Source organism: Salvia splendens, chromosome 12 (assembly GCF_004379255.2).
Source record: "Salvia splendens isolate huo1 chromosome 12, SspV2, whole genome shotgun sequence".
Classification (NCBI taxonomy): Eukaryota; Viridiplantae; Streptophyta; class Magnoliopsida; order Lamiales; family Lamiaceae; genus Salvia; species Salvia splendens.
This window is the reverse complement of record NC_056043.1, coordinates 5571944-5584717: the sequence shown is the minus strand read 5'-3', so window position 1 is coordinate 5584717 and position 12774 is coordinate 5571944. Positions and strand designations below refer to the sequence as shown.

Sequence of the window (12774 nt, the reverse complement as noted above, 5' to 3'; positions counted from 1 at the left end):
AAACTCATATTCAAATTAAATTAATTACAGTTTGAAATTCAATTAAATTGATATGCAGATTTAATTTGATTTAAAAATTAATAATCTACTTCAATTTGCATACTAATTCAATTTGTATACTAATTATATTTGGTTACCTAATACTCCCACCGTCCCATAAAAATATGTGCACTTTCCATTTTCGTTCGTCCCACAAAAATATGTACATTCCATTTTTGGAAAGTTATATCAATTTGAAAATGTAGATCTCACTATCCACTAACACTATTTACTTAAACGGAGTACCATTCTTCTCCTCTCTCTTACTTTAACATATCATCCTCCTCCTTTTCTCTTACTTTATCAATTTTATCTTAATTCACGTGCAGTATCCAATGCTCTTATTTTTATGGGATGGAGGGAGTATATTATGTTCACCGGTATCCACATAGACCAACATACCTATTCAACTATTGGTTCAAGTTCAACTGGGTATGTGATTACAGTAGGCAGGCTAAGTGGGCGTGGTAAGAACATTGGCTGAGAACTGCAGTCATCATAGGCATGTAAAGATGTAAATTAAGCCAAGATAATAGTCAGACAATATTGCCTACTTATAATGCATTATAAAGTGATTTAAAGGTGCACTCCCCTTGCGATCTTGGATGGTAAATATTTCTCCGACAAGAATGTGAGCGACTGTGCTGATAATGCTTCTATCTCGAATTTGACTCCTCTATCCAGCAGCAACTGGAGTTCAGACCTAAACAGGATTTTGTCAAATGCTAATATATCAGTTTTTCATTGTTATTCAAATAACGGTCAACAGTCGAAGTGAGCATATGTAATTCACAATTTAACCTCCAACGTGGGACTTCTCGTTCCATGTAACACCGACATAATACAGCCTCAGCCTTTTTCTTATCTGCCAAGTTGCCAAGTCATTCCACAATTTTGTTAAACAGATTGTGTTTCATTCGAAGGAAAAGATATTTTCCATCTCACCTTCTGCTGTCAAATTTAGCAGGCATTGCTGAGGGAGTTGATAACTATCAGAGTCTGATGGAAAAGCTCCAAGCCAACGAATCTCAGGGAGGCGCAGATATTTGGCATCATAAGCCATTTGCTTCAAGACATCAAAATAGATAATGATTGTATAAGCTCATGAAGATAATTGAAGGACAAACACCCTACAAGTAGTTGAAACATCGCTCAATCATTATAATTGCAACAATGGATCAAGAATGGAAAATCTTACCATAGAACCAAACCTGTAGGTAACTAAGATATCAATACCATATGGGTCACAATCCACCAAGCAATACACCGGCAGATGCAGAGTTCCAACGAGGAGATTCAAAAATCTGAACTAAGAAAAGGTATTATGTGCTGAAAGAAAAAATGTTGCAAACCAACACAAACAAATAACTTATTGTTTACCTCCTGGTGGGAATATCAGGGTATCCTCTACCCTGTAATGAAAATGTTTATTAGACACCATTCTAGTAAATGTCAAACTAACACAGACAAATAAATTACTCATACAGTGATAACTATGGCACGATTTTTTGTACAGAATTGATCATTTGCCAACCTCTGGAAAACTGCACAATAAAGGGAAGGGTGAAATGGTATTTTTTCTGTTTAAGAATATGCACAATTTAAGGAGGTTATATGAGGAAGTGGTATAGAAGAAGGTCACACCTGATTCTTTCTCCACAATTAAGATATAGTCTGCCAAACTGATTATATCTAGTAAAAGAATCGAAGAAATTACAACCTTTTAACAAACAAATGTTGTAAGATTTCCATATTGTATCTAAATATCGTAATACTCCAGTTAAAAAACTCATCTCGTCACTTTCAGTTAGTATATAGATTCAGCTTCATAATCAAAAGAACAGAAGCACTTTAAGTTCGATTTTGAAGAACTGCTGTATATTCAGTAAGGAGCTTCATATGAAATAATTGCTACCTTCCACGTCTTCCACTTGGACAGGAATATGGTAAGTCTGCAGGACGAAGTTTGATAGTATTACATTGTTGAAGTAGTATATAGTATAATCTCAGTTTCACTTTCTTTATTATACCTTGTTAGGCCTGCCAATGCAATCAAATTTTCTCCGGGCCTCAGAAAATCTCAACCAACCCATTACCAATCTGAAAAATAATCCAGAACATCTAAATACTTCATATAAAGAATAAAAAGAAAAAATTAATCAGATACAGGCATCTAACTAACTCTAATGAACAACGTAAACTGCCAAGGGGGCAATGCCAGGAGTTTTTTTAGCATTGACAAATCCATATGGGGGGTTTTGAAAGGAAAAAAAAAGGCGAAGCTAATTCAATTCCATGAAGGGAAAAAGCCGGTATATTAGCAGTATTCTGTTTAAGACAGATATTCAGATTTGGTTGCTAATGACATAACTTGAGCAACTGGAATCGTATATCTAAATGATATGGTAATCTGAGAGACACACATTAACCTCAAGCTCTGTTATATTAATGTGCATTTGCTACTTACCCGTTTCCAACAGATACCTGCAATGGAAGATATAGAGGAAATAATCACAAGTCTGAAGCCCACTTTATAGCATTTAACTGGGGCATCTGAATATTAAGATAACTACTTTCAAATTATTAATACTCCTGGGAATAAAGCAAATGATATTTCCCCTGCCCAAAAACATAATAGCCCTTCATAGACGATGTACTGGTTAGACGTCACATAACCGTATCTACCGATCCAATCTCATAAACAAAAGACTAAGCATATCATACTTATCACTTATGGAATTGCAGACTTTTTACTGGAGTCAGATAAGTCTGTAGATGTATATCGCATACTGACAAGAGTGGCGTGCATACATGTACTAGTTCGTATGGAAAAGTCTGTAAACTGAGATAGTTCAGTCAGAAAATATACCACATTCAAGTTGTGACGACTGCAGTGCAAAAGAATGCAAATGTCGTTTATTGCCCGGTCAACAACAGATTGTTCTGTTTAACAGTAAAAGGAGAATTAGAAGAATCCTTAAAAGGATATGAAAAAGGTCCATCAGAAAATTCCTGATTTGGAACACATTCCCAGTATATCATACTATCATGCCTTGATACTTTCTGGTAGTTTTGCAGTTGGAACTACATGCTTAATTTTCGAGCTACTAGATCCTCTTATCGGTATCATACCATCTAGTATGAATTATGAAAACTACTGCAATAGAACGAATAAAGTGGCATGTTCAGGTGAAGAGATTGATGGTTAATTTACCTTTAAAAGCTGAAGGGTGCATGTAATATATATCTCTTTTTGAACAATGCTTGTTTTCTTGAAGAAGTTGCTGAACTATTAGCAATACCCGTAGCAATAAATCTGAAACCAGAACATAAAATTTTCTTTAAATTGTAAAATAATTCGAACACCACACATGAAGATTTTGGATAGCTAACTTCACCTCAAGTTCAATTAAACTCTAATTTGAGATGTTTCACTCACCCAACCTGCGTACTTGAGTTTCTCTCTGCAGCACGAGAATTTCCTTTCTGTTTGGCAAGTCATAGCTGCAACAGCTACATATTTGCAACAAAAACAAATCAAAGTTAGCTAAATAGAAAATCTCCACCAGTTTATCATTTCAAATTACTTGGGCTCTGCCATAACAAAATTCTAACATACTCCTATTCGATATTGTCGGTCACCGAAAAAAATGCAAAATCCAGAAAAATAGATAAAACCGTCCGATGCAAATTCTCAGAAAACAATGTACAATCAGCTGACCAGTTTCCAGAAACATCGGCGCAATAAGAAGTGAATTGATCGATTCGTAAAATCGGTGATCGACCACCACATATATCTTCAACAATTGATCGCGTGAGCTCTGCAGTTTTTGCGATTAGGTTACCAACTACAATAACTAATGATGATGATGATGATGATGATGATAAAAAAGGTGAGATTATACCCCTAATTTGTTTGAGCAAGTCGAATCGATTGTGGCACAAGTGTCTTCCCGCCATTTTTACAGAGTTGTCTCTTCCACCATGCGAAAATATCAAATTGTGATTTTATAGTTTTCAAATGAAAAATACTACTCCTCATCTAAAACTTTGAAGAAATGACCCTCTCTCTTCTCTTCCTAATTTTATTCCATAAATTTTGAATTATAGTGCATTTTTATTTTTTATACTTGTACGGGGTATAAATCAAATAATTTGGCTGTGATTTAGATATATGTTTGGTACTATATGATTATTTTCATTATTTTATAGATTCATATTAGTATTTAATATTCCATTCAGCAAGGTGACACTCAAAATTAGAATTTTGCACTTTCAATTTATAACTTGTTGAGAATTCAGAAAACAATCTGGTGATTATTTTTTTTCACACGTATAGATTTCCTTATAATGAGAGACGTTTACCCGGATTAACCTATTGTAGAATAATTTTTTCTTCTTTTTTCAAATCTTATTGTAAACTTTAATCCAAAACCGCATATGAAGGGGATATATATCAACAAGATTTACCATTCAGAATAGGATTAATCTGTCTTATAAATAAAATCAGAAGAATAGTTTATCATTTGTTGATAGATGAAGATCATTGAGTCAGATTGTCGGATGATGAATAAAACTGGCCTTTCTGAACTCAGAAGAAGCAAAAGACTGATAGAGAAAGATTTAAGGGAAAAACGGTTGAGATCTTGGGAAGGCTCCCAATTAATAACATTATTAGGTGCAAGTGCGCCTGTAAATCATGGCGCAATATCATAGGAGGGCACAGTTTTGCGATGTCTTATACTCTAAAATCACGCCTACTTTGCGTTCATCGAGACAAGGGGTTCGCAATCTGCCATGACCATTACACACCACTTTTCTGGTTCGGCTTGCCTCATGCTCATTATCCTGTTATAATTGATTCAGCTAATGGTTTGTTTTTGTTGGGGGATGGATGTGCTAATACTCTATTCATATGCAACCCAATGGCTCGTGAATATGCATAGCTTCCTCCTCTGCCCGCACGTAGTTGCTTTTTTGGATTTGTAGTGGGCAAATTAACGGGAAAATATAAGATTTTATGTGGTGATCAATTTAGGTCGTATCGTGTATACACTCTAGGAGAAGAAGAAGGATTGTGGAGAAGCATCACAACACCACCATGCATTACAGTGCCTCGTGATTATGCTGCATTATTGAAAGGTTTGGTTGGATATGATTTTTAAAGAAATCTTCGTATTTGTTGTTTGGACAACCTTAGACTGTCTTGTGATTATGCTGTATTTTTTAACGGAAGTCTTCATTGGTTGGAATATGATTTTGAGAAAAATTTATATGTTTGTTGCTTTGACCTTGACACCGAGCTATTTACCGGTTTTTCTCTACCGGATTATGGAGGCGGAAAATATAGCAATTATCGACTATGTATTTTAGAGGGTAAGCTATGCCTTTGCAACCTTTTAGAGAATCTTGATGTTGTTATTTGATGGATGAACAACTATGGAGATGAGAATTCTTGGATAAAGATATATACCATCTTCACGCGGAACAAATATGTATGGACTTGTTTATCCACTCAAAATTTTTCCAAATGGTAACTTGTTCACGAAGGAGGACTCTGAGACGATATTTATCCACCTCAAAAACATTGAAGATCCTCATAACACTTTTATGTGTCCTAGTCTTCTTGAACGATCTAGTAATTATTATTATTATTATTATTCCAAAATCGTTATTTATACCCCAAGCTTTCTTTCACTCAAAACCATGGGAATTCACAATGTACAGTCGTTAAGTTTATACCCTCTCCGTAAGTCTATAACATCCTAATTGAGTCGTTTTTCCATTCTAGAACGTATTGAGTTATTTTTCTATTTTGGAACGCTGTGAATCTTGATGATTGTGTGCCAACAACTCTCTACTTCTATCCTCACCCTCATTTCAAATTTTTGTATTTTGGATATAATTTATAAATAGTACAATTTCTTTGTTTCAGTAATTTTCTTATTATAACTTATGTCATTCCCTACTAAGGCTTTTTTTAGTTGCTGATAATAGTAGGAGAATGTACAATAACAGAAGAGATGGCAATATGGGGTATTTTTTAATATCGCCATATTTATAATCTTTGCCATGTCAAAATGTCTTTAATATATTAAGTCTTAATAAAGGTTGCATTAATTGTAAATGATCTTTAAAATGTGATTTGTACAATGCTTTAAGGTAGTAAAATAATATATATATGCTTTAATTATTAGTACTATTATTTTGAGCAAACGTATCAATAAATATAGTCTCCTGTCTCCCCATAGTTTTGGAGTTAAAAGATACAAATAAAACGACCCAAAACATGAGCCCGGAATCATGGATGAACAAGGAAGAAGACCTCAATTCTGAGAATGTAAAGGTCACATTAGATAACAAATAGGAGTAGTATATCAGGCTTGAGCTGTTGGGAAAAATGGATCTTGAAAGCACTAGACAAGCATATGTGCCTATTAAGCTTCCATAGCCACCTTCTTCTCTGCCTTTTCCTTCTTCGTTGGAGGCAGAGGCATAGTATTTTCTTGCTTCTCGATCCCTTGTATATCCGTTATCCTTAGTTTAGTTAATTCCTAAAGCATGAGACTAGTTACAGATAGAACAGCACTACATCTTCCATGGGGATGATAAATGGTTAAGAAAAAGGAACATGTATATATTCTCATCTCAATTACCTGGCGGTGACCTTTTGTTCTTCTGTAATTCTTTCTTCTCTTTTTCTTGAATATGATCACCTTAGCGTCTAGCGCCTGCATACCAAAAATTAAAAATCCTTACCTAAAATTGGTACAATAATTTATCTGTTGTTAAATGACCATCTCATTGTTATCATATGGTCATATTATGCCTATTCGTAATTTCAATCACAAGTTGTCGCAATGATCAAATGCCTAGAATTGCAACCAACTTGATGCTTTTCTAAATTGTTTAAAATTATTAGAAACGGAAATAGAAAGCACAACAATTCTTTGCTAGTGCTAGTTCACCTAGTTGCTACCTTTTCAGTCCCCTGCGACTTAGAATCACAAATCCCTTATCTTGAAAAAGAAGAAGAGTGGTATAAAGGGGGTGAAGTTCGTGTTCGCTTAGTTATATGCCTAACTCCAGAGATATGACAGCCAAATATAGCCATACATTCCTAATGTCACCAAAAGAAAGTCGTAGACATTAGACACACGGCCCTTGTATAAACTGTAACTGAAGATAATATAATCTAGAAACAAGTTACAACTTACGTGTTCCTCAACAACAGCATGAACAGCTGCTTCAGGCAAAATTGGCCTACCGATGATTGTCTGTGTTAGTGAACCTAGCATAAGAACCTTATTGAGGACCAACTGCATGAAATGAGAATACAAAGGTTAGAGATTAAATTAGTCCAACATCATTTGCATAACTAGAACCCTTCAACATAATATATAACTAGACAAACAAGTTGTCAACAGAGCTGCTGGACTGATTTGTATTCCTAATGACTGGATTCGCAATGAGTGATGAAGTTCAGTGTTTACTTTATGGGATAGGATATATATATAAAACATATGATTTCACCATTTGAAGGATTAGATGATAAAAAAGTCCAAGATGAGTTCATCCATCAAAGTAAATGGTAAATAACAGATAGTATCAATTTGGTTTATGAGGAATGAAATCACTAAGGAACATGGTTTCCAAGCGGCTATATTGTATAGGTTTACTTGGACAGATGTTTGGGGACTTCATCAGCCTCATCCGAACCGTGATAAAGTAGATAATGCATAGCCTAATAGCACTACAGATTAATCTGATAAAATTTAAACACACATCCAGAATTTATAAGCAATCCTTGTCAAAAGATTCATAGCTTCTCCCCATTAAAATTGTAAACCTAGCAGAATTTGTTGTTAATGAGCATTATAATCAAGCAAACAGAGGATATATAAATTTGTAGCGATTCAAAACCAGCCAAATAGCTACAGTCATCAATAGAATATCTAACAAAATGATTGACCTTATCATTGACGTCGCAGTGCTTCAACCTCTCTGTGTAAATGGTATCCCCATTGCTCACTTTGAATTGATGCGATCCAATCTGAACATGGAAATGCAAACGAAGAAACATTAAAAATTCACTCAATATACCACACTTTTCTATCAGAATCAAATCCACAAACATGTCCAACATTTTCACCTGAACAACTGCGAACACGGGCTCATACAATTTGAAAACCCTATCCGATATCTGGAGAGGGCCAAGGACCGTGTACCCTATCTCATTGGCTTCTTTCTCTTTTTCTTCAGCAGACAAATTAGAGCTGTTTTCTTCATTTTCACTGTAATCCTCTTCTTCTTCTCCACTATCGTAATCATCCTCTTCGTCATCGTCGCTGTCAGTGTGCCTGGAGCAAAAGCTCCGCGCGGGCACTGCGGCGCGTTGGTAGGCGTTAAATTTATTGGCGAAAATGTAGTTTGGGGAAGTGGCGGCGAGCGTTTGGTTGAGAGCGGGGGCGGTGTAAGGCGCTAGGCTTTCTGAGATTGGGGTTAGGGTTCTGATGGATTGGAGACAACGAGTTAGGGTTTGAAAGCAACGGCGATTCGCCATTGATGCCTGCTCCAATTTCCTCACGTTCTTTCTTCTCTGTGAAAAAAACTAAATTACTCGTATATCTGTGAATGAAATGTTTGGGACAAAATTATTACTCACTTCTCAATCTCATGGTAAAATTTTGGGTTTTAAATTTCAGGACAATAAATTCATACATTTTTTTTATAATATGAACTTTAATGGAATATAAAATTTTAAATTTTGATAAGTAATTCGTACTGTATTAAAAAAAATCACTTTGGTATGGATTTAAGGCCATGTAAAAATAACATGGTCATGCAGTAAATAATTCATCATGTCGCTAGATTCTCAATTTCGGATTAAATTTTAAAAGTAAACGAAAAAATAAATTCAAATTTAATTTATCTCAATACGGCTGTAATATAATACTGTCCCATGTTACTCAAACTAATTACGTTCTTCTTCATTAGTTGTAACATTCTAATTTACGTAAATGAAAATATTACTCCGCATTATCTTAATTCATTATCTTGTATTCTTGTTAATTAACTAAAAAACCTAGATAAAAAATTGAGTAAAGGCTAAAAGTGGTCTTAAACATTATCTTTTGAATTATTGCATCATGAACAAATAAAAATAATATGAATTTAGTCTATTTTGGACGGAACCGTCAAGAATTGACGGTCAACTATTATTTAAGTTATTTTGCTAAAGATTTAAGTTATCTCTCTCTTACTTGCAAAAAAAAAGGAAAATAAAGTCAAATAAGTATATTACTCCCGCCGTCCCACGATAATTGTCACTCTTATTGTGGGCACGAGTTTTAAGAAATATATGGAAAAGTTAGTGGAATGTGGGACTCACTTTTTATATTAGTTTTACAATAAAATGTGAGTGAAGTGAGTTGGTGGAATGTGAGACCTACTTGCCATTTATAGTAAAAATAAAGTGTGACAATTATTATGGGACGGACCTACATAGAAAATAGTGACAATTATTATGGGAAGGGGGAGTATGATTCTTGTTCATAGGGTTACAAATTGAAGTATTGGCATATTGCCATTCAACAAACAAGTCTGAACACTGCATTATTGAACACATCACAGAATCTGGTCATTGCTCCTTTCTTTGGCAATACCCTTTCATCGATAATAGGTGTAGATTTCAGTGATAAGGATAGAAAACACGGTGGATCGCGACTAGGGGAGGACTAAAGAAGCAGGGAAGAAAGGGGAAAACAACATAATTCGACCATAGCTCAAAATAAATGGGAATAGCTCGAATAAAATCAGAGTATCTCAACAATACAAAAACTCAAATGAAAGACAACTACTCAGCGGAAGCATTCGAGAGAAGGAATATGTCACGTGTGAAGACATGACACTTTCTGAACACTTAAATTTCTTCAACAGCCTTTTGCTCAACAACCACCGCGCCCGTCACGCTCAACCTGCACATTTTTAAAACATATGCAGGGCTGAGTACTTGATGCACTCAGTGGACTCATGCCGAAAATATTTTATAAAAAATATTTATCAGGCCACCATTGAATGCCCTCGGGGTTTTAACTTTGAAAATGCCCGAGACACTAAAATCATTTCCATTGTAAAATTCAACTGCAGTCATTTTCCCATAGATGTCTACTATATATGAACCATTGATGATCATAAGGAATGTGGCCACATTCCAAGTCACTAGACCGGCCAACTCGAAAGAGATAGCGCACGATCTCCCATAGGTGTACACTAGCCTGAGTAGGGACTCACTCCCTAGTCAGACCCGAATTCGATTTTCTATGGATGACAAAAGCCACATCAGATAGGTTCCATATAATAAAACAAAACACGACATGACAAATATTCATATCATTTTCACATAAAAATATACTTAGGGCATTGCCCTTATTTAAAAAGAAAGCTCACATCAAACGCTTATTTCCCCAAACCACTTTCTGTTCCCACCGTAAACAACGGGCACAAGTTCACCATTTTCAAAATAACATGATATGCAAAAATTAGACTTTGCAAAATAAATAAATTTACCAATACATGAAGTGTGTGCTCAAATTATTCTTCGTTCTCATATAATAAAACAGATTCATCAATTAAACACCAAAGTTCCCGACATAGCTAATCTCTCGGTCGTCAGTGAAAAAAGGTAGTATGTAAATTTCCAAACAAATAAGTCCAATTACTTAGGGCATCCACAATGGGGCGCCCGAAGGCGCGCTCGATGCTTGCCATCGTTCTCGGGCGCGCCATCGGGCACCATTGTGGGTGCCGGACGATGCGAAGCCCTATGCTTCGTCCGCGGTAGAAGCGCGCCTGATAAGCCATCGTTCGCGTCATCGGACGCCATTGTGGGCGACGCGGATGATGGCGCGCCCGATAGCACGCATTTTTTATTTTTTTTAAAGCTAAATTAGAAAATTTTATTTAAATACCCCCTACCCCACCTACATTTGTAACATTTCATTTCACGATTCCACTCTCGAAACTCACATTTACTACGAAATCGATTCAAGTCCCAATAGTCCGATGTTTGGTGGTGATGCGCGTTGGCCGGGTACAGAACCCGACGAATATCGGTCGTTCGATGCCAACACACAGTACGATCCCGAATTCAGTACGGATTCGTATGGTTTGTCTGACATGGAGCCGTCTCCAAACCGACCCGTCGCCCCCTCCTGCCGCCGCCGCCCCCGCTAGAAAAAAGCGATCCGGCACCGCGCGTACAAGTTGCCCCTCCGGCAACGAATGAAGAGTCGTACGAACTACCAGCCGGATGAAACCCTCGTCTTGGCGAGGTGTTGGGTGGATATATCGGAGGACCCGATATTTGCGAACAACCAGAAGCAGCTCGCGTACTGGGAGCGCATCGCCGAGCGCTACAATGAGGTGAAGTCGCCGAGCGCGTACAAGCGCCAACGAGAGAAGCTCCGCAAGCACTGGGATCAGGTGCAGAAGCAAGTCAAGCTATTCGCGGCGGAGTACGAGAAGTGCTCGAGGGAGCAGGGAAGCAGCGAGAGCTTGACCGATGTGCGCGATAGAGCGCTGTTGTCGTACTAGTCCATGTACGGCGACTTCAATCATTTCAACATCTGGGCGCTCTTGAGGGACAACAGAAATTCCAAGACGGGATTCTGCACATCGCCATCGCCATCGCCACACGTCTTCTTCGTCAACCCAAAACAACTCTCTCTCTCTCTAGGTATCAAACTTCACCACTCTCTGTCATCTACAATTCACAAAACAGAAAAATCCCAACTTCCATCTCTTATTGCTCTCTTCCTTATCCAAGTTCTCGCTCACCGCCGCTTCTGCAATTCACAGGCGTCCGTCGGCATCAGCGTCTCCGTCGTTGCCGAGCTCCATTCACAACCGAAGTCACAATGTCCAGTTACGTTTTCCCCTTTCCCCTTTAATTAAGTTTTCTTCTAATTGTTATTCAGAGTATTACATTTTGTAATTGGGAAAAAGGCTAAACTTAAAGGTTGAGTCTTTGAACAAGAATGAATCATTCAACAAGTTTTCAAGAATTTCAAGGCTGTGAACTACTGAAAAAAAATATGCAACTACAATGTGGTGGGATTTCAGAGATTTAGAGGGTATACCTTTGGAGAGAAGAATTGGGTACAAACTACTCGATTCTTTTCTCTCAATTGTGACAAGAAAATATGGTGCTATGAATTTAATATCCAGATATTTGTTTAGACTGAATTGAAGTGGAAGATTATATATTTATTGGAAGGGAAGAAAATTGCAGTAGATTAATGGCTCCTCTCCTAGAAATTCGGATGTGAAAGACCGTAGAAATATGGAATATTTATACTATAGTTGGGAAAAGATATCTATGTATATGATATATCTCAAAGATTTGATTTGATTTGATTTGATTTGATTTGATTTGATTTGGAGACTTTTCGGATATAGGGGAATATTGGATGAAGAGCCGTGGGAAAGGAGTTGGAGATATGTTTGACCGGAATTGAAATTAAGAGGATTGATTTTGGGCTCAAAGGGGCTTTTAACTAAATAAAAGAATTTGGGCTAGCAAAAAGAATTATTTCTTAGGCCCATATATAAATTCATTTTTCATCGTCGAAATCACATGTCTCGTTCTTTGGTCTTCCATTTGCATCTTTTTCATTAGTCGTAAGTCGAGCCCTTCAAATGAATAAAGATCTTGGGCTTTAAAAAAATTTGGTT

At 36.6% G+C, this 12774-nt stretch overlaps 2 protein-coding genes across 4 annotated transcripts; both read right to left on the bottom strand.

The window, feature by feature from the left end:
• Window positions 1-428: 428 nt before the first annotated feature.
• LOC121757349 (meiotic recombination protein SPO11-1) lies at window positions 429-4067 on the bottom strand. Of its 2 annotated transcripts, none has more exons than XM_042152898.1 (15): window positions 3945-4067; window positions 3761-3860; window positions 3479-3552; window positions 3254-3355; window positions 2909-2982; window positions 2507-2523; window positions 2070-2139; window positions 1955-1991; window positions 1684-1731; window positions 1525-1583; window positions 1420-1451; window positions 1238-1343; window positions 985-1105; window positions 841-904; window positions 429-742 (listed from the first exon to the last, which is right to left on the bottom strand). In XM_042152898.1, the coding sequence occupies exons 1-15, from the start codon at window positions 3997-3999 to the stop codon at window positions 616-618; spliced, it is 1086 nt and encodes a 361-aa protein (XP_042008832.1). In that variant the 5' UTR covers window positions 4000-4067; the 3' UTR covers window positions 429-615. The 2 variants fall into 2 exon arrangements, with proteins under 2 accessions (XP_042008832.1, XP_042008833.1); XM_042152899.1 differs by having other exon boundaries at window positions 3479-3543.
• A 2154-nt stretch (window positions 4068-6221) lies between these two features.
• On the bottom strand, window positions 6222-12420 carry LOC121758501 (50S ribosomal protein L21, mitochondrial-like). 2 transcript variants are annotated; one of them, XM_042153886.1, is made up of 6 exons: window positions 12180-12420; window positions 8192-8638; window positions 8012-8092; window positions 7257-7358; window positions 6696-6770; window positions 6222-6593 (listed from the first exon to the last, which is right to left on the bottom strand). In XM_042153886.1, exons 2-6 carry the CDS (start codon window positions 8600-8602, stop codon window positions 6477-6479), a joined length of 786 nt encoding a protein of 261 aa, XP_042009820.1. In that variant the 5' UTR covers window positions 8603-8638; window positions 12180-12420; the 3' UTR covers window positions 6222-6476. The 2 variants fall into 2 exon arrangements, with proteins under 2 accessions (XP_042009820.1, XP_042009821.1); XM_042153887.1 differs by lacking the exons at window positions 6222-6593; window positions 12180-12420 and adding an exon at window positions 7019-7159 and having other exon boundaries at window positions 6742-6770; window positions 8192-8722.
• Between the last annotated feature and the right edge of the window lie 354 nt (window positions 12421-12774).